Below are 20,998 nucleotides of genomic sequence, written 5' to 3'. Positions count from 1 at the left end.
TTCTCCCCATTGCTAATTCTTCCAGTAAAAGTCACCCCCAGGTTGACTCAAAGACTAGCATCTGAGTCCCTTCAGGATGAATTGAGAAAATCACCCTCCAGCTTTGGCTTGTGGACCTGCAAGATTTATCAGCCTTCAGAAACTGGCCTTTCCTAGTTGCTATACTTCCAAGTGATTGCTTCCAGAGACTTTCATTCACTATTTTAGCTTTAAAAAAAAAAAAAAAAAAAAAAAAGCAAGCTCATTATGTCTCCTAACAGCAGCACTTCACGACCTTCATTTGTATCACTGAAATTTACAAATGGAGTCCAAGTTAGCGCGGTATCATGTAAAACAGCTCGGGGCCCTTTCAGCCCGGATAATATTTTCTAGTGGATTAATTGTTCTCTTTATTTCCTGTTCTGCAAGAACTGCTTGAGTTGTGATGCATGGATCTATTTTTGCAGTATCTTGCTAATTTTATCCTCTTGTCACTGTGACACATTTGTATATACCACAGCGTATAGATCACTGGCTTCTTCAGAGGCGTGTTTCCTATGGCACACGGCGCCCAGAAACAAAGGGATTCCTCTCATTTTGCCATTCTTAAAACCAAACTGCCAACTTTGTAAGCGCCTTGTAATCCACTGAATGAAATGTAAATACTGGGGAAGTACAGATACGATTATCTCTCCCACTTCCAAAAAATGCCTTCCACTGAGCATTTGAGGCCATCAGACAATGCTGCATATTTTTCTTTTCCCGCCTGAATAAACCATACAGAAATAATCTCAGAATTAGGACCTGATAGATTTGCTCCTAATAAATAATTTACAGCTCCATATGTGTTTCCTTGCCAACGGTTACTGTTTAGTAAAACAAAGAAAAAGTGGGAAGTTAAATTTTGCACAAGTAACCCAGAAACCACAGTTAATGTATTCAAGGCTTCAGCATCAGGGAAATAGCAGCAATATGTTTAACACTGCGTATTCAAGGCTGATCTTGGTCTCAAAGTAGGAAAGGTGTCAAAAATGAGCCAGAAGAGAGAGAAAGGAAGGAACTGAGGAAGGGCTGGACACAAAACACCCACGAGGCAGCCTAAACACAGCTTAGTTCAGGAAAGAGAAGCCTTCCCGAAAAAGATGAGGCCAAATTTTTGGAGATGCAGCTCCCCATACAGTGCCCAACTCTACAGCAGCTGAAATACATCTGTGGTTCTGCAGTCCTGCAAGGTCTGGAGAGCGATTCCGAGCCCCATCCTCCCAGCAGGAAGGCCGGGGCAGCTGCTGAGCCTTTGGACAAAGTGCAGCTCCCCGGAGACTTGGGAAAGTGATTGGTTTTGCATATGAGGACTACAGCTCCAGGATCCAGGCCACCGCAGCTAGCAAATTCCACAAATTCCTCTTTTCTCTCAAGAATTCCCTGATTAGCTGGGAAGATAGCTTGGCGTGTATTGTGGAAAGAAAGGTCATCCTGCCTGCGGAAGCCTGTTTCGTATACAATGTCCTAGAAAGGCAACTTTTTGATTTCAAAAAAGCCAGGTCTACAGCAAGGAGCAATGCTGCATGAGAAGTTTGCTCTGCCACAGGATGTTAACAGCACACTGCCTGAGCGCTACCTCAGATGGACCCTCTGAAAAGCCTACTTTTAGGAGCTGCATATTGACATGTCTTTAATCCACTGGTTGATTCAAGTTAGTTTCTGTCATCAGTGCTACACAGATGGCAGCTACCATATGCTACTTTCCATTTCCATTGCACATCAGCTTACAGTAAAGAAAATCTCTCTAGCGCAACACAGTGCGTGCAGCTTTGTGATGTTCAGCAGAAATAAAATGAAAACCCAAGCAACTCGGATAGCTGGCTACACAGAAAGCAACTTGATTGCCTTGTCTTGCTAATTAAGGAAGGATGCCAAAGAGTCAGCAGAACCTCTTTGGCATCTCTGCCACTGTCTGTTTGCAGATCGGCACACCCAGCCACTCTCACACCCAGCTCGCCAGGCAGCAACAAAGCTGAAAGTGAAACAGATTCAGCCACCTACAATCTTCATTAGTCCCTGCATTATCTACCTTTGTGTTGCAGCTTCTCGGGAAAGAAAGAAGAAGGGAAAAAAAAGGTCATTCCCATGCTTTCACTGGGGAGAAATGACATGGAAATGACATCACTATCCAAAGTATATGTTTGTGTCTGGAGTTCCAAGGCCATTTCCTAATGAAGCACATGTGCTTTACTCGGTTTATTTTGAAACTCTATTTGCTTATTTTCCAGCCATGATCAAAAGGACATTCAGAGTGTTCTGTTTGAGGCACTTGAACCCTGCAGACCAGGCGAGGTTTTCTCCTAGCCCCAGCAGCAGCCAGCAATAATATTGTTCATAAAATAAACTCATTTGCACAAAATGCTCTGCTGTTTCCTACCAGTAAATAGATACTGCTTTGGGAATCGTGGTCTTGGGGCAGAAGGACGTGGCCTTCTCCCTTGTATCATGCACAGCTTCATTTAGCTTGTATGACTCGTCACCAGTGGTGCTCCCTCCCCAGCCTCCAAACCCTGGAGCCTCTTGCCAGATGCTGTTGCTTAGTAGCTGTTGCCATAACACTGGCTCTTCTAACACCTTGGATAAAAATGTTACAAAACATGCAAATCCATTCAGAGAAACTGAGAGAAAGAATCTTACCTTAATATTAAAATTGTCATCAAGAAGGATGTTTTCCAATTTTAGGTCCCTGTGGACCACGCCATTCTGAAATAAAGAAGGAAAAAGAGAATATAAGAAAATGTGCAAATGAAAGGTGAGCTGGCAGGGTGGTCTTTGCATCTGCATTTCAGGGCTGATTTCACTGTCATAACACTCACGGCCCAGTGACTAGTGACAGGCAATGTATTAGTCACTTGGTGTGTGGTTAAGGGAAGAATGACTGGAATCTGTCCTCCCACAAAGCCTGTAAAACAGCGGAGGGGGCAAGGGGGGTCTTTTCAGAACTTAATTCCAGCCCAGATCCTGCCCCCACTGCGTGAAAGCAATATATTCTTCCCAGGCAGCAGAAAATATCTGTCAATGACGTTAGTCCCTACAAAAGCCCTCATTCCTCCAATACGCAGCCGTGTGGATGTAGGGAGCTAAAATCCTGAAAGACCCTAAATGTTCAGGATGGAAATGAAAAAGTTGGGTTTGGGTCAGAGCCTTCTTTAAAGAAATTTGGGGAAAATTAACTGTGCTAGGAAGGCTGCTGCAGCTTTTCAGCACTGCGCAGTGATGACTTTGAAAACTTGCCTTGTTTATCAGAATTCAGATGGAGATCAAAACGTGCAAGATTCAAACAAAACACTGTGTTTGGTGCTTGTTGCCTTTAGCTTGATGCAAGTTTTGGCTCTGTGCAGCTGGTTCAAGTAGAGATAAAAGATCTATGATGACAGCCAGTCCATCACCCGGGGTTTGACTGTTTGAATTGTCATTCGAGTGGGGACCATGATGGATAAAGTCATTAGCAAAGAGTATCTTTCTAGTGCTCCTACAACATCTGGAGAAGTTATTTTTGACTATCCAGAGTAAGTACATGCTAAGGCTGAACATTCATACTTTTCTCCAGCTCTTTTTTGGTTTTATATTTTCTATCTTCTATTTCAAAGTTGTTCACTTGCATATTGAACTTGCAAGCTATCATTCGTTTGAATATATTAATACAAACAATCTAAAATTTCCAGTTAATGTTGTTAATTACTTTCTTTATGTCAGAAGAATTATTTCCAAGGGGAAAACGGGAGGTATGGCTAACAGTAAGGGAGTGACAAGCAGTATGCTGCAGCACAGGAAAACATCCTTAGACTATAAGAACAGGCAGTGAACTACTGTAGAACTTTCACACAAGATCTCCCGGTGTACAGATATAATCACATGCTGTCATACTTAATAATGAATGCTGTTGCCTCAGACGTGCTTTGAAATACAATCACTACGCCTTCAAATAGCATTTATTAATATCAAATTCCTTGCTTACCTTGTGGCAGTAATGTACAGCAGAGACTATTTGTCGGAAGAAGTGTCTTGTTTCTCTTTCGCTCAGTCGTCGCCTCTCACTGATATAATCATACAACTCTCCCTTACTTGCGTACTCCATGATGATCACAATCTTATCTTTATTTTCAAACACTGCACAAGACAAAAGAAAAAAAGAAACCCACCGCTTACTGAAAACATTTTAAAAATGACACTTTAAAGGGAGAAGAAGGCTTAGGATGACTGAACACAACCTGGTATCATCACTATAGCCTGGAAAGTGACACTTCCAAAAGCAAGTTCCAAAGCTACATTTTCCAGAGAAAAGCAACAACATTTCAGACCAAGAGAAGGAAGGCTTTGAGGAGCTGCTGACTTTCACACGGCTCAATGAAAGAAGGCCTTTGTCTCTGTAACATGGGGTCACAGGGTAACAGTGTCAACTTGATCCTCATGAGGTGAGGTAGGAACTTGTGCCCGTGCCATCTGAATTCTAATCCTGGCTCCTCTTACCAGCAGTCCTCATGGGGCCAGATGACAGAAGGAATCAGGAGCTATCATCAGAATGATGATAACCAGAAAGGTTAAAAAATGGACAATTGACTGTGCCTTCCATTAATGCTTGATACAGAATAGCAGCCTGGCTTATAATGACTGTTGGCTTTTACCTACCATCAAAACCCAACAAATAAACTGATGCATGCATCCTCTTCCAGCCCAACTCTGCAGCAACATGGTGGGCACAAACACCTGAGCGAGCAGTGGCTGCAGCGTCTCCAGAGCTCTACCACTCCTGTCACAGTCCCTCTGCAGCCTATCTCATGCACCCAGCCTGTCGTTAAGCTCAGTTATCTCCAACCTCTGCCTCATGACCCCTAGCCTGCTGGAGATATGCCCTTTGTCACTTCTGCAGAGCTAGCAGGGACACGCAAGTTCCACGTAAGTAGGAAGAGGAACATTCATCTGACCTATGTCACATTGATGCTGTTCCTTCAGAGCTCAGGATACTTTGTGCCACGTGCTGTCAAGGACTTCACTGGGAACTGAAGATAACTAAACACTTAATCTAGTAAAGCAGGCAATGAGAAGTCTCGAATTGCCACAGTGTCCTGGCTGCCAACAAGTTTTTCCCCTCTGACACCAAAAATCTTCCACAACTCAATGGAAACATCCTGCACCTGCCTCACATTAAAACATAGTGACTTTCTGTTTTATCCTCTGGTGGCAGCCTGCTGTCACACTAGCAGCAAAACATCTTCAGATGAAAGAGGTTATAGGGGTCATTGCAAGCGGATGCTAGTTTTGACCAGCCCTGCTGGAACGACGCCTTCTTCTATCAGAGCAAAGCCCTGCCAGTAGTCCTAGTGTTTAAAAGAAGAAGAAAAAAAACACACAAAAACTTCAGCTTTTGCAGCAAAATGCAAAGCTGCCTCTCTCAATGCATGTGTATTTGCTGCTCTTAGGCTTTGCCTCATATCCTCTCACACCTTGTCACTCAACTCCACAAGCCAAAACCTCTGCAGCTCCCTCTAACACCCCTGAACCCCAGCCAAACAGCTCTGATAAAAGGCAGAGGGAGCAGCCAGATAAAATTGGCCGCTGACTTGTCTGCTGGCCTCACTGCACCCCGAAGCAGAGGTTCCTGCCAGTGATTACATCCTATGTGCATCCTCATTAACAATAAACTTCGGAAACTGGAAGAGCCGTCTCTAGATGGATTGTGTTTATGGCATCCTCTCCAAGAATGACAGACTGATATGTTTGGGAAAAACTGAACAAATGCCGTGTCATATATGGAAGTGCTGTGGTGTGTTACCATTAATGCACAGACTTGCCTCTCTAAGCTTGGAAAGGGTTGCTATACAGAGTTACGCAGGAAGGTGAAATGTAGTTTTGACAAGTCAAGACAAACCAATAAAAATGCTTTTATTCAAGCAGTTTGCTTTTTAAAAAATAACAATCAAACAGCAGATTCATTGTGCTCGGGATTATACGATGCACACACAGGTGAAGCTGCCACAGGGCACCATGAATCTCACTCAATGACTCTCATCAGCATAACAGCAATGACAGTCCTACTACGACGTGACACTCTATCAACTTAAGTTTTGATTAAAATTTTGCCTTCATCACTCAGCTCTAAGGGCTGAACCCTCCTTGCTTGTCCAAAGTATGAAATTCTAAAATCTAATTCTTCTGAACCAAAATTTGCCATATTAATAAAAGCCCTTATCCAGGCATATTTTCCTACATTTATACAGAAATGATGCAGAGAGCACTGAGTCAGGAGTGCATTTAAAGGTACTTTCCACTACCCTTGGACTTAGAATCATAGACTGGTTTGCGTTGGAAGGGGCCTTTAAGATCATGTAGCTCCAACTCCCCTGCTGTAGGCAGGGACACCTCCCTCTAGACCAGGTTGCTCAGAGCCCCATCCAGCCTGGCCTTGAATGCTTCCAGCGAGAGGGCATTCGCAACCTCACTGGGCAACCTGTTCCACTGTCTCACCACCCTAAGTTTGCAGAGGCTTGTTCAGTATGATTGTAGCTGAGTGACTACAGAATTGCACAGCAATTTATTTCTTCACCATGCAGTAGAGGCAAATGGAGAATCTTTTGTTTCAGGGAGGTGGGAGGAATTTTTTTTACAGTTCTCAGCCCATCAGCCATGCACACCACGAATTTTCACAGCAGCAGTTAGGATGCCAGGCAGACTTCATACAGACACTTCTAAATTTCCCTTCTGAGCATAGTCTGCAGTTCTATAAACATATGCTCCAAGAAAGCATTGTGGCCAACGGCTGGGGGGAAAGAGGAGGGCATTAATTAAAGGCTGGATTGACTTACTGCAAATAATAATGAGGTAATAAATATACTGCCCTGTTAACACCTGGGTTGTAACCTGCAGGCTGATGACGGACGGATTGCCTCCATATAGCTTCTGGGACGGCTCGGTTCACTCTTTGTTTTTGCTCAGTATGATTTATTATCTGCCATCCTACTGCATATTCATTCCAAAACTCACCCCCTCTTCTCAGTGTGCCTGCAGTCTGGCTGCAGCTTCTGCCAACGGAGAAGCAGGGCTCTGGTGGGATCCCACACTCCATGAGCATCCCATTGCTCCCACTGAGGTATAGCCATGTCACATTCAGCCAATACCCCTCAACCCTAACCAAGGTCAAGGGAGGGAGAGAGGTTGTGTATGGGCGAGGTGGGGCTACTCCTTCTTCTTTCAAAGCACTGGTACTCTACAAACAGAGCTGCACAAATAAGATAAGTGGAAAGTCAGTGGTATCAGCACTCAGACAGGTGGTAGCAGGAGGGATGGCCTGTCAATCACATATCAAGAAACCATGGTTTCTCAGATACAAGACATGAGCTCCACAGATTTAAGGAGAAAGCAGCAGGAGGAACGCTTGCTACAATTTGTATGTCATATATTTTTGAGCAGCTATGTTTATTTCTACTGCTCTGCAAGCTGAATGATGCCAAGAGAGCTGCAGCAAGGCCTCAGTGCTGTGGGAGGCCTGCTGCATCACCTCAGCCATTGCGGTCAGGCAGTACAGGGCAGTGGTTGCAATATCTTTGTAGATAGAGCCTAAAGGACTAAAGGTTGACTTCTGAGACTCCTGCACTTCCATCTGGCCGTGGGGTAGAAGGGAGAACAGTACCATGAGAGCACAGCAGGAATCGGGATCAGGGAGTGGTAATGAGATGTGCCACACAGTACATGGAACAGCATGATTGCACCCCTAGGAGACGAGCAAGACAGCTGTGTTAATGGATGAAGGCACGGCGTATGGCAACATGGAGAAATAGCATCTTCCAGTGAGCTACAAGATTGCTTGCTCTGCCCATCACTGAGAGCCTTAGTGGAGGCTAAGAAGAGTGCTCTGCACAAGCAGCGAAGAGTGCTTAAGTTCCAGTGGTCAAGGATAGATTTCTTACAGCTTTTCTCTAAACTCTTAACTCTAATATGTTTATTTGTTTATTTTTTTTTTAATGAGAAGAAAAAAAGAAGAAGAAAAAAAGAAGAAAATGCTATACTTCTCAGCTGATAATTGAAACCAAATCTGTTGGCTTCAAAACTCATTGAAGAATAAAAATGTGAAACTGGGAAAGAATTTCACTTCTCACTACCAAAGACATATCTGAGACAAAGTACATTTTGTAACGTCAACAATCTGTCTCTTTCACAGGCTGTTCTACTACAGCAGTAATTCTTGGATATAATATCTCTTCATATTTATATTTAGAGGCCATGAAATGATGAACTCAGCTTCTATCTACAGCTTTCTATCTTCTAAATAGCACTGGTAGGGTAGGGACCTCTTCCTGATAAGCACTCTTCTTTTATTTTCAATCTACTGCTAAGTTCTGCCTTTAGCTCCACAGCCATCAACTCTGCTGAAACTGCTTGGGACAAGTCTGTCATTGGATGAACATACTGTCCAACTTAGGTGTCGCCAAAGATGGACTTTGCCCCAAAGGTGCTGAAAGTCCACACAGACCCAGTTTTGCAAACGTCAGTCAGAAAGATTTCAGAGTACAAGTACACTGGACATCTCTCTGCTTCAGACTTATTTGAAACTAAATATAAAAAGCAAAACGAAGCAGAATGCTTTTGCCCTTTCTTAAGCTTCCAGGATGCTGAAGGCTGTTTGAGTGCTGAGGGGGGAGGATTTCTTCCCCCTTAATGGACTACCTCCTTGTGGGCTGATTCCATTTGGTTTACATGTAACCCTGGGGTAAGGATTTCAGTTTGTTAGTTTAAGAGGGGCAGCCAATCTCTTTGCACTGGAACCATTTGAATTCTCCTCATGCCTTTGCTCTCTATCAGAGCAATCTCCTAAATTAGTTCCAGTATGTTGACATTCCTTCCATCTGGTGTCTTTCCATTCAGCGGTATTTTTATTACTCTCCTAACAGCCGCAGACAGAAGTACCTTTCCACTGCTACAAAATGCTCTTTTATTAAAGGTCAGCCAAATCAAAAGAACAAGCGAGTTTGTTTTTAATTTTAGAGATGCAGACGAGAATAACCTTTTCATTGAGAAAAGTCATGTATGACCCAATTACCTCACTCATGTAATAAGGCACGAACTTTTCTTCAAAAGATAAGCGAATACTGAAGCATTTTTTACCTTAGAAATTCTGCCCTGTGTGTCTTTTGTGCTCTTGACTGCTCAGAAAGGTTTACAGCCGCTTGATGTAAAGATATGTGAAAACAATATTCTTTATTTTATTATTTTAGTAGTTTATGGCTGGCTGTGAACAGCACATATAGCAGCCATGAAAAAATCCAAGGTTTAATTGAGTAAACCGCTATATATATGTGTTTAAATTTATGCATATGCTCCATTATGATGGAAGATAATAATACAGAAGTATGCATTTTAAAGATATGCATGTGCTAAATTGCTTTTCTGAATTATGGCTTTATTGCATCTCTTCTTAAATTAAAGGAATGTAGTTAAGATCCTGCAATAATCATTTTAAATCAGACAGCATGCTACAGTTTACTTTCCAGTGGGGATTAAATCAAAATGAGAACCATTATCCTTGGCAAGGTTGTTTCTCAGAGCATGATACTTAGGATATGCAGATTTTGACTATATACTATTTAAAAAAGGAAGGGGAAGAAAAATGAGAGTTGCTAATTCAGCCACAATACTACATATTACACTAATTGTCTTTTGTTTCAGCAAAGAATACAAGAGTTAATTTCCCTTTTCTTCTTAATTATGATTACAAACTGCTGAGAAACCTCAGACAAGCAAACATTTACATTGCAGTGGGAGGCCTGTGTAAGTGGAAAGATAGAAATAAATTTCAGTGCTGCTCGCCATCACTTTAATGTCCAAATTGAACTTGCCAGTGATCTCATGCGTTTGGGTCAATGTCAAGTCAAACAAAGTGGTGCTTGGGCAGTCATCCTGAATGAGAGGAAATTCATAAAGGTGGGGTATGAAAACCGAAGAGTTAAGTTTGTTTATATTTGCTTCATTACTATCGCCAGACTTTAGAAATATTACTTTGTGTTCTTGGATGTTATCAACTGAAAACAATGGAAATAAAGCACTCTAAGGTCAAAAGCCTACATAGTTAGAGGAAACCAATTAGAAATGTGCTTAAATACTGTCACAGCTGAAGTACTTTCTGTTGGCAGAATTAAAAAAAAAGCCATTCCAGCTTTCCAGCTTTCATCATTCTTGTTAAAAGCCCTGCCATCCCCATGACGTTTCAAGGGATTTGTATTGACATTTTTAGGTGTTTCGCACACAGAAGGGTTCAAGTAATTAGGCACTGAGGTTTGTTTTGGTTATGTCTGAAAAACATGAGAGACTGGGACGGCCTGCACAGCACTGTCAGACTGAGATACAGCATCAGGCTGCTTTCCGTACAGACAGATCTACAGACAACGGGTGCCACCACTGTTCTGCCGGGCCTCCATCCTGCAGGGATACACACGGACAGTTTGGAAGCACCTGCCTGAAGCAGTGCTGCTGCAGCCTGTCTCCAAAGGTGCCAGTTTCCTGGAGATGTTGAAGAATCACGTAGATGTGGCACTGAGGGACATGGCTAGCAGGCATGGTGGGGGCTGATGTTTGGATGAAGTGATCTTAGAGGTCTTTTCCAATTGTAATGATTCTGGGATTCTGTGTCTTGCCAGCTGCTACTGGACAGCTGTTTTTCAACGTGTCTGCTCTTGCTGATGTGGTTTGACTGACACGACTCAAGCAGCATGCACAGAAGACAGACCTTTGTGCTTCTGAAACACCTAATGTTTGTTTTCATTTTCTCGTACAGAAGTCTGTTACCAAGTGTGAGGTTGAACACGTACTTGGCAAGTAAAATTAGCACCATGAAATGCTATGCCACCACCAGTACACACCATCAGATTTCCTTCCGTTGTCTATGGTATTTGAAAGTACAGAAAAGCTGAACTGATTTTCTGATGAACCAAAGCATGCTACCTCACTCAAGTCATTATAGTTGGAACACCTTTCTGCTTTTTTGCATTTTTTTTCTTACCAATACGAAAAATACAATGTAAAACAAAGAAAGAAGTCTGCCTTACATGGGAAATATTCTTCTTTTTTTTTTTTTTTTTGTGCCTTGTTGCTTTAAAAGGTCCAGCACTCCTCTAAGCATCCTGGCCCCAATCCAGCAAAGCACTTAAGCACGTGCTTTCCTTTGGCTACTTGTTCATGTTAATGCCATCGTGTTCCACTGGCACTGAATTGCGATCCTAATATTTACTCATTCTTCAGGGAGAATCTTCGTTAAATTATTTCTATGAACCTGTTAGCAAATAATCTATTTATTTTCAAGTGTCATTTGCAAATGGATAGACATTTCTATATGGTTATGCCTACCAAGGACAACTCTTCCAGCATAGAAATACATAGGTGCTGTATTTCATACTACAGACACTCAAGAGCTCACTTCTGACTGTCCCGAGCATAACTTCATTCTTGTGATTGGTCTAACGCATATTTAAATGTTTACAGAATCAGGCCCTGTGTTCTTCCCCAGCTTTAACTTTTATAAAGCATTGCCAGATGGAAGCGATTTTGCACTCAGACTACTCCTGAAAAAATACGCTAGCTCTGAAAGGCTTTATTATCAAATCCTGGAGTTTTCAAGGCAAAGAAAGAAATAGGGCAGGGGAAGGTGGGGTAAAGGGGAGACAAACAGAGGTATTATTCTATAAATTAAAATTTATGTCCTGAAATCAGAACACTGATAGCAAAGCTAGCTTCATTTATCCAGTCCCTTTCAAGGAGTTTAAAGTCACTTGAAAGAGCACTTCCCTTGCAGCCGCGCTCAACAGATTGCCAATTACAGCCCTGCTGAGAGGTTGGAATTTCTTCGGACTCAGATCTGTACAGCTACTCTCATGGTAACAGGCAAGATACGTTCCTTTTCATTAGGTTACAAAAAAAATATACCATTAAACTGAAAAGCTTTGTTTCCACCCATTTGGATTTGCTTGATATTAAAAAAAAAAAAAAAAAAAAAAAAAAAAAGATAAGCTCTTGTTTACGTCAAGTTGACAAATTCAGAGGTTAATTGCTTTCAAGCAGGCAGGTCAAAAGGATACCTAAACAAGGATCCTACTTAAGGAAAACACATGTTTGTCAATGTTGTACAAAGAGTTTTCAAAGATGCTACAGAGAGATGTAGCATTGTCCATGCTAGGTAGAGTCAGTGTTATGAGATATGCAGAGGTGGTTTGAATACCTACAGTGAGCTCAAAAAGGTTCCCACGAGATAGGTCCAGTCTACAAGTTAAGCATCTGACTTAAGTTAGTCAGTTAGACTCCATCCATCACCAAAAGCATGCCATTTACCCCACCTAGCTGAAAAAAGTTCTCCTAGGAGAGAGCAAACCATCAAGTATAGATGTTGATCTCTCCTGACTAAAGAGAGGGAAATAAGACTTCCGGTGTAGCTCAACTGCCTAAATACTGGATGGCTCCAATTTAGTGAGTCAAAGCCCAACATTTTGAGTCAGTGAATGGCAATATTATCATTCTTTATGCCTCACTCAAGAGGAACACACACATGTGTTTAAAATCCCACTTCAACAGGACAAAAATACTTGAGTCCTAGATGTAGTCCCATAAGCTTACTACAAGTATACTCTTAGGCTTGAAATGAAGCACAGCTTAAAGGTCACTGAACTCACAGCCTGATCTTTGGGCAGTACATGACCATGCTTCTGGACCCCGCTGCTCACCCACACATCTTCCCAGTACTATGACATCCAATGTTCCAGTGTTGGCTGCTAAGGCTGAATACTGACCCTGACTGCTTGGAAAGGCTGGACAAGCTCTACAAAATTCCATCGTCCAATGGGCTGCATTCAAACCAAGTGGCTGTCTTCTGCTGTCCATCCCTCCAGGGCATGAGTTAAACACAAGAGGCCATGAAAAGCTGCTCTGCTTTCTAGAAAACTAAAAGGAAACAAACCAGCAACAGAATGGAAAACTTCCCAAAAATGAGAGAAAAACTGCTTCCAGGTTTGTCTCCACAAAGGGCTGCTGTTGGCTGATGGAGCACAACAGCAGGGAGATGCAGAGGGAAGTAACACCACCCACCACAGGCACTTGTCCTCCTGGAGATGGGATGAACCTGCCTGATTCTCTACAGCAATGACACTCCTCACTCCACGGAGAGGAAAGGTTTGCTCCCACAGGTCTTCATCATCTGCTTCTTAAAAATACTGTAATGCTTTTAACTTCTATAAATGTTTTAACTCAGGAAAAACTATTCAAACTAAGGATAAGAAGGGCAGTTGGTCAAAGCACTGCAGCATGCTTAATCTTTCTTTCTTTCAGAGTTCCTGTGCACATTTGAAATAAGTTTTATTCCATTTGCAACCCACATGCTGACACAGCATCCCTCCTCTTTTCTGTTCCCAGATCCTGTTATGAGTTTATTCAATAAAAAGACAGATATTCATCTCTTTTCAAGTAAAAGAACATGCTTTTGAATAACTCAATATGTGATACCATAACAGTACTCCAAGCCAGCCCTTCTTTTAATCACTTGTATTGACTGTTGGAGTGGACCTGCCATACACATATCATCACCTTGCACATTTACCTCATGGGTATGTAAATGCAAAGGGCTAAATTTGGGCTTCCTGCTATGTGTATGGAAGAGGTGAACCCCTGGAAGAAGTCCACCCAATCCAAGCCCCTCTAAGCCTTCAGAGACCACAGACCAGGTCCACAGATGCTGCCCTTCTTGTAGGGCCTGGCAGCGAACCTCTTAGCTGGTGTCTTTCTGCACATATCCCCCTCCCCCTAAAGCTATTTAGCTCTATCTGGGATGTTGTAGATTTTAGGAAGGAAGGAAGGAGGAGGATATTCTCCTGCAGAGTAATACTCTATAAATATATGAACAAATAAGCGAAAAAAGGAAGAATGCTCCAGCTTCCTGATCCTTGCTCTGGACAAGGGAGCAGCTCTAGGAGCCAGGAATTATCAGGCTTCACTTCTGTGTCCCAGGAAGAAAGGAGTTAGAGAGAAACAACAGGAATACAGAACATGAGTGATAGGCCAGTGACCAGAACGACAGGAAACTGCAGAGGTTGGTCGGAAGTGGATACTGGGATTCATGGTAAAAAAGCAGCAATCACAGAACCAGCAAGACTAATCTGTAGGTAATGGAGGACCACACTTAAGGAGAACATGTTTGTAAATAAAATGGAGAGCGTATTCAAAATCATACAGACAGACACAGCATTGTCCATGATAAGCAGAGCAAACAAAACCAGTCTTCTACAGCCCAGGGAAGTAAGGACTGGCAGAGGGGTTGGGGACACAAAGTGACATGGAGGTGCTGTGTGAGGGGGGGGTGAAATTAAATTGAATTTTCCAGTGGGAGAATAAATGATACATGCAATGATATCCACCCACCATAGGCGTAACACTTAAGTAACACATGAAGAAGTTGCTCTGGACAAAGGGATACAAGTGTGTGAAACACTGATTGTTCAGAGGGAAAGCAGCACTCAGAACAGTCTCTTTGTTAAGAGATGGATTATGCCATGAGTGAGAGTTTGGGGCACGACCTCAAGAAGCATGAATATCAGGTCCAAGAAAATAACTGAGTGGTTGGAGAGGAGAATCACGTTCACTAACCTTCATATATGGTGATGATATGAGGGTGGCTGAGGGATGACATGATCTCAATCTCCCGTCTGATGTGAACCATATCTTGCTCATCCTTAATTTTGTCCTTACGAATGGATTTTATTGCAACCTATAAATTCAGGAAATCAAGCATTATTCTTGGAACTGAACAGATGCATATAATCCATTAAGGAGAGTTCAGAAAATAAATACAGATGTTAGATGTTGGCAGAACGCAAAATCACCAAAACAATGTTTTAAAATACAAACCTCCACATCCCAGCTCCTTCATTTGAGAGCAATACACTCTCACTATGGCAAAGGATGACATGAAGCTTCATGATCTTCAGGACTTCTCTGAGAGGGAGCACAGCACTTTGTGGAAGGACCTCTGTGTTAGTCTAAGCAGTCTGAGGCAAACAGTAAAACTCCCCAAAGCCTTTGATGGGAACAACTTTCAGTTGGACACGATCAAGTCTGACAATTTCAAACAGAAGCTTTGGAGACAATTTCTCTGAAACAAGACTGAGATCTCTGATGGAAAGGAGGTAGAGAATCCATGGTGCTGATTACAAAACAGATATTAGTCCTTGCTAATACACTGTAGACCACATCCACATGAGTTCTATGGTCCTCCAAAACAGCTGAACTGCTCGTGACTTATTTCAAAATCAGAAAAAATAAATCTTTGAAATTCACATCTTAACTCGTCCTCATATAAACCCATGGCTTTCAGACCCTGCAAAGCACTTATGCAATCACTGCAAAACCATATCCTTCCTGCATCCTTCCTCAATCAGCAACCTTTTTACAAGCACATCATGTGACTGGGTATCTTTCCAAAAGGCAGGGTGGGAACAGAGGAAGCGACAGCTGAACCTGTGGTATAAATTCAAATTATAACAGCCCTTGTGAGTGTGTGAGCGTTGCCTGTGAAAAAGGGCTTATCTGAACAACTCCATAAATAATTGCAGAGGTCAGCTTGTGCCCTTTGAGAAATGCCCATACCAACAATGGAGAGACGCTGGAGTGAGGGAAGGTGAGGGCACTGTGCAGCCTGAATGGCAGCACAGCCTTTATTACACTCAATATTTAACTGGGTTTTATTTTCATAAGGCAGAGTTCAAGGAATAAATTATCGGCTGGCTTAAAATCAAACCAAGAAGCCTTTGAAATGCATCGCTGACCTGCTGAGATGACCACCCCTTAATGGGTAAACAACTCTTCTGTCATTCAATGCTGCCAACTGCTATGGATTTCTCCTGCAAAAACATGTGTAAATCTGTGATTTATGTGATTTCCCTGGTTCCCTTGGAAAAGTACTTTCACTACCTACTTTAGTAATTGCAAGTAGCCTGACCAGTATTGTTTTTATTACATGATGTAGCATCGAGGATGCTGTAGAAAGAAGGGAAAAACCTACAATATTAAAAAAAAAAAAAAAGGAAATGCATATAAGCAGGAGCTACTTTAAAGAATCAGGTTTCCTATAAGGCCTCCAACTCTGAAAAGCAACGTTGTTCACAAAAGCAATAAGCATATGCTCCATTCCTTTGAATTCCCAAAGATTTCAGCATGTGTTTAAAATCAAGCACGTGCTCGAGTGCTACCCTACTTAGGGACAGAGGAACAGAAAGCAGAAGTCAAATGACTAACTGATCAGCATGCAGAAAACAAAACAGCTCTTTTCTTCCTCATTACCCAAATGTTTGGTACAGAGATTTAAAACAACTACGGTCTTATCTACGCTATGGGTATTTCTAGCAAAGGTAATGCGACGGATCCCAATTGCATGAGTGACCCAGGTAATCTGCTAGTGACTCTAGAGATAGAGAGGCCAACCAACAGTACAGAGGAGGCTGCATTTTCCCCCCTTCTCATGTTTGCAGTGAGACAGGCTGCAAATGCAAATACACCCTGTATACAAGAAGGATGTGGGTGGCTCTTGGAGCAATATGTGCATTCCTGTAAGAAATAAATATAGACATGGGTAAAAACACGTGTTGTTTTTTTTTTTTATTATTAAAAGACAGCCTTGTACTTGGCTCTGAGGAAGAATTTAAGAAGGGTTCCATTGTCAAATATACAACGGGAAGCAAATTCTTCATCATTCATGGCTGGTAGAGAAATAATGGCACCCCAGAGGGCCTGCCAATCTCCCACCAACTCGACTCTGTGCTTCACATACAGCACTTTTGTAAGTCTACATGCAATTACTGTAAATAGCCTCTCAGGAATAACTGCACATGTGAAAACATATATTTTTAGATACAGAAATGCAAATACAATGCAAAAGAGTGGCAGCACTCAGTAAATATATGTATAGATTAATCTTCAAATGCAAACAGATGTGTTTCCTGGGAGCATATATTATTCTATAGGACCAGAGAATGTACAGTTTCACAGCCCTCGTTAAGACTGGTTAATGCACCTAGCAAACTTAGTTTTTAAAGGTTGTTCCTAAAGATTTAACTGAATTTTGAAAAGGGTACATGAGCACTCCTGGAAACATCATTCACCTTTTAAGTGGTTGAATCCAGCTGAAGTACTTGGGATTTTCTCAGTGACGTCCAGGCTGCAAGTCCTCATCCCAGCATCGGGAAAGAATGCGTGCCAAACACATGCCTCAGCTTTTACTGTTTGGGGCTTTCTCTTCCCTCCCTCAGCCACTTCAGATCTGTGACAGTGACTGGCATTTAGAAATGGGGAAAGACAAGAGGCAGGTGTTCCCTCTCTCAACAGCATTGACATCAATGGCTCACACAGGATGGTTGGCTCACCCCTAGCACGTACCCACACTCAGACGTATCTGACCACCTGGACAAACAGCAGGAGCACTGCAAGGAAGGCGATGTCCCTTTGCAGGGGGAGAGGACATACCAGGATGAGCACTGCATTCTGAGCAAGGATTGAAGCACTCACACCTACTGATGCAATGCTATCACTGGGTATTGGCATAGAACACAAAGATGCTCAAAGTGCAGTGTGGCCATTTATTATTTAAGCTTTGGGAGGCAAGTGGTGATTTTACACTACACACTTGCTTGGAGGAGATGAGAAAATCAAAACAGATAGCTTGTGTGACTCCTAAAGGAAAGGAAAAGCCAGTAGCAGCTCAGAAGTGCCGTTTGTGTCTTCTCCCAAACTTCAGCATACCACGGTAGCATCTGTCCCAACAAGCCACAGGAACATTACAGGCTAATTTCCAATACCTCTCCTCATGTTTCAGTGGCTACTTTTCCCCTCAGAAACAGCCCCAGGGAGGCGAGCCGCTCGATAAACACCTTCTACTCCATGCTGTCTGCCTGGTGGCCTGCATAGGCCATTCCCCAACGGATGGGCTCAAGGAATCACTGAATCACAGAATGTGTTGGGTTGGAAGGGACCTTAAAGTCCTTCCAGTTCCACTTCCTGCCATGGGCAGGGCTGCCACCCACCAGGTCAGGCTGCCCAGGGCCTCATCCAACCTGGCCTTGAATATCTCCAAGGATGGGGCATCAAAGGACTATCAAGAGTACCTAGTGACCTGTCCCAAAAGACCAGCGAGCAAATGGCCACTGTCAGCGGGCTTCCACAGACCAAATGGCATCCTGAAACAGGATCAACAGTGAAGCAGGACAGTGTACATTCACATGGGTGCTGCTTCCAGCTCCTCTCTTTTACATATGGGATCTCTGCTGACTGAGTGTATCTCCCACCTCCATCAGTCTGCTCAGATCACACCAGCAAGGGTGTACGGACTCACCTTCCCTGATGTGAAGACATCAACACAAACGAGAATGCAGCCCACAGTATTTTTCAGTAGTTCATAAAAAAGCCACAAGTCATGATAACATTTTCTTTATTTATAATATATTTCATAGTTTCCATCTTTCTGAGCAAAATAAGATCTCCATCTGTGTTCGTTGTTGTTTGGTTGTAAAGCAAATATCAATAACAGAATTTCTTTTATGAAATGCATTTTGCTCAGATGTATATTCCGAAAAATATATTTCCAAAGTGTGCATATGCTTTTAACACCCAACAGAGCTGGTTTCATTTTTTAAAACCTCACTGGACTGGTGCCAGATATGGTACACGACAAACCCGAACAACTTAAGCCTAGTAAGAAATAATCTCAGTTGAGAAATACCTTATGAAAGGATTTGTTTGTCCATTCTTTAGGTCCTTTTCTTGCTTGCTTATTTGCCTTCATTTCTCTGCAACAGCTCTAGTGTGTGCACCATCAAAATTTGTTAAGGGTCACAGTGTATGAATCAAGAGCAGAACAAATGCAATATGCATTTTCACATCAACTACATTAACTGCTCAAAATATTCCAGATCCGCAGAGAAAGTGCTATTAGTCCCTTTGGTGCTCTCACAGCACTGTACTTATACCTCTACCACATTTCCTCGATACATTTTACTGGTTTTAAGTCTTAGATAATTTAATTATAGTATTTTTAGTAACTTTACTAGTGGAGGAATTTGTACTTTTCCTAGCTTCTTGTCTTAATGAGAATTTCAGATAACTCCAAGACCTTGAGTTCATACAGAGAAACATATCAGGTTCTTAATAATGAAATCTAAAGCCTCTTACCCCAACAAAACAGGTTCAAGAGCACCCAAAGCCCCTGTAACCACAGCACACAGTCTGGCAGAACACTTTGACACATACCTAACTTCACACATGTGACTTTTGTGGGAGAGCTCACACATGTAAAACTAAAGACGTGCATAAGCATCAAGGTCAGAGCTCAAAACTAGAGCATGTGATGGTCCCTGTGGGGATTAGTACTGAGTGATTTGATGGCCTTAATCTAGTTGCTGGAGTTTATTGCTTATGTGCATGCGTGCAAGTACACGCATACACATTTCCCATTAGGAGAACCTTTGTGAGATAAATATCCTTGACCAACAAATCAAAACAACCGTGTCACCATCCCTCACTGGCCGTATGCAGCAGGAGCATCTTCTGCAGCCTTCAGGAGCACCTCCTCTGCAGCCCTGATGGCAACAAAGTCCCATGGCCGCAGGGGGTGATGGGACAAGGGTGCACCAGGGATGGACCAAAACCACCTTCACCTGCACAACCAGTTTGAGTACCAGCCCCTGCAGGTAGAGGGAATATCCTCCTCAAAACGTATGGCAGAAGGGACAGAAATCAAGGGGCTGTGAAGCTCCAGCACAGTCACACATTTCCAAAGGGCTCTGCATGAGCATGGCTCCTGCTTGGCTGCTCCTCTGTCCTCAAGAAACAGATAAGAAAGAGGGAGCACAGCTTTTGGCTTCCTACCTCTCTGTGAGTCAGCTTGCAGAGCCTGCTGGGCAGGAAGCGTGGAGAAATAAGCTGCTCTCTTCAAGGCTGTAATAAATTGCCTGTCTCCGTTTGCTGGAAAGAGGATTTATACTCACTCTCTGAACAGTGCAGAGAGATTATGAAGTATTTTCCAATATGCTTCATGCTTCTTTGCTTTTGTTTGGTATGAATAACTTGAACTGAGCCATAAATACTTCAAAAATATGATGGTTGCAAAAGTTTCTGTACATTTAGTCCTATCAGTAAGAGAAATGTCTCTTCCTCTATTTGCTTCTCAGCTGCTGAGCAGAACACAACAGGTGGAATTTTCTTTTACAGATTCAGACCATTGTGTACAGCAAAATATCTCAAAGCTTGAACATCTGGTAAAGGACAGAGCAGGCAGTAGGTGCCCATTTCCATATCACATCTCCATACCTGCTGAGTCACTGCTGCCTCATAGGGTGAGCAACAAAGGTATGTTTTTATCAGAACATTGAATATTTCTCTTGATTTCAGGAGGTTGGTTCACTCATGTTTGCCTCATTTCCAGCTAAGATGCACAAACACAAACAAAGGTGCATTAGCCACACTGCATAAAGTCCCAGATTCAAGTTGCTGCTGCTGCTGCTGAAACCCAGGCTGAGCACATGAATGACACGAGCGGCTGAGCCTTCCCCAGCAACCTCTGCATGCAGTACATTCAGTCCCATTGAAAACTATCCTCCACTCTCATTATCTACCACAGCTATTTTTAGGGCTGTGGCAAGATATGAACAAACTGCTTTTCTCCACCGGGGAGGCTGTGAATTGTAAGCTGGGTCCAGCCTCTGTGCATACCACCCGTGCTCCGGACCAAATTCCGATGGGCTATTGCAATAGCCTTGCAGAGAGTTGGGAAAATGACATCAGGAAAGAAAGAGCAGTCTCCTGAGGAAGGGAAAATGGCTTGTTGTCATGGGGAGATATGTCAGAAATGCAGCTTAGCAAACAGTATTAAAAACAATTTTCTCTGGGTGCAGTGGGAAGGGAGGGTTATGCAGCCACAAACCTCTATCTTCCCAAAGCTGCGAAGTGAGGCCAGCCCCAGCTA

The 20,998-nt window shown here is 42.7% G+C and overlaps 1 protein-coding gene across 1 annotated transcript in view; it reads right to left on the bottom strand.

The window, feature by feature from the left end:
- Positions 1-20,998, bottom strand: part of NUAK1 (NUAK family kinase 1) — a 47,233-nt gene that overhangs the window by 8,660 nt on the left and 17,575 nt on the right. The window contains exons 2-4 of the mRNA XM_042889954.1: positions 14,635-14,755; positions 3,980-4,131; positions 2,659-2,724 (exon numbers count right to left, since the gene is read on the bottom strand). Coding sequence (XP_042745888.1) covers positions 2,659-2,724; positions 3,980-4,131; positions 14,635-14,755 — 339 coding nt within the window. The remainder of the gene's footprint in view (positions 1-2,658; positions 2,725-3,979; positions 4,132-14,634; positions 14,756-20,998) is intronic.

Source organism: Lagopus leucura, unplaced genomic scaffold (genome assembly GCF_019238085.1).
Source record: "Lagopus leucura isolate 7727_CA_CO unplaced genomic scaffold, USGS_WTPT01 Super-Scaffold_100159, whole genome shotgun sequence".
NCBI lineage: Eukaryota > Metazoa > Chordata > Aves > Galliformes > Phasianidae > Lagopus > Lagopus leucura.
The sequence above is the reverse complement of the archived record's forward strand: the minus strand, read 5'-3'. Positions and strand labels throughout refer to the sequence as shown.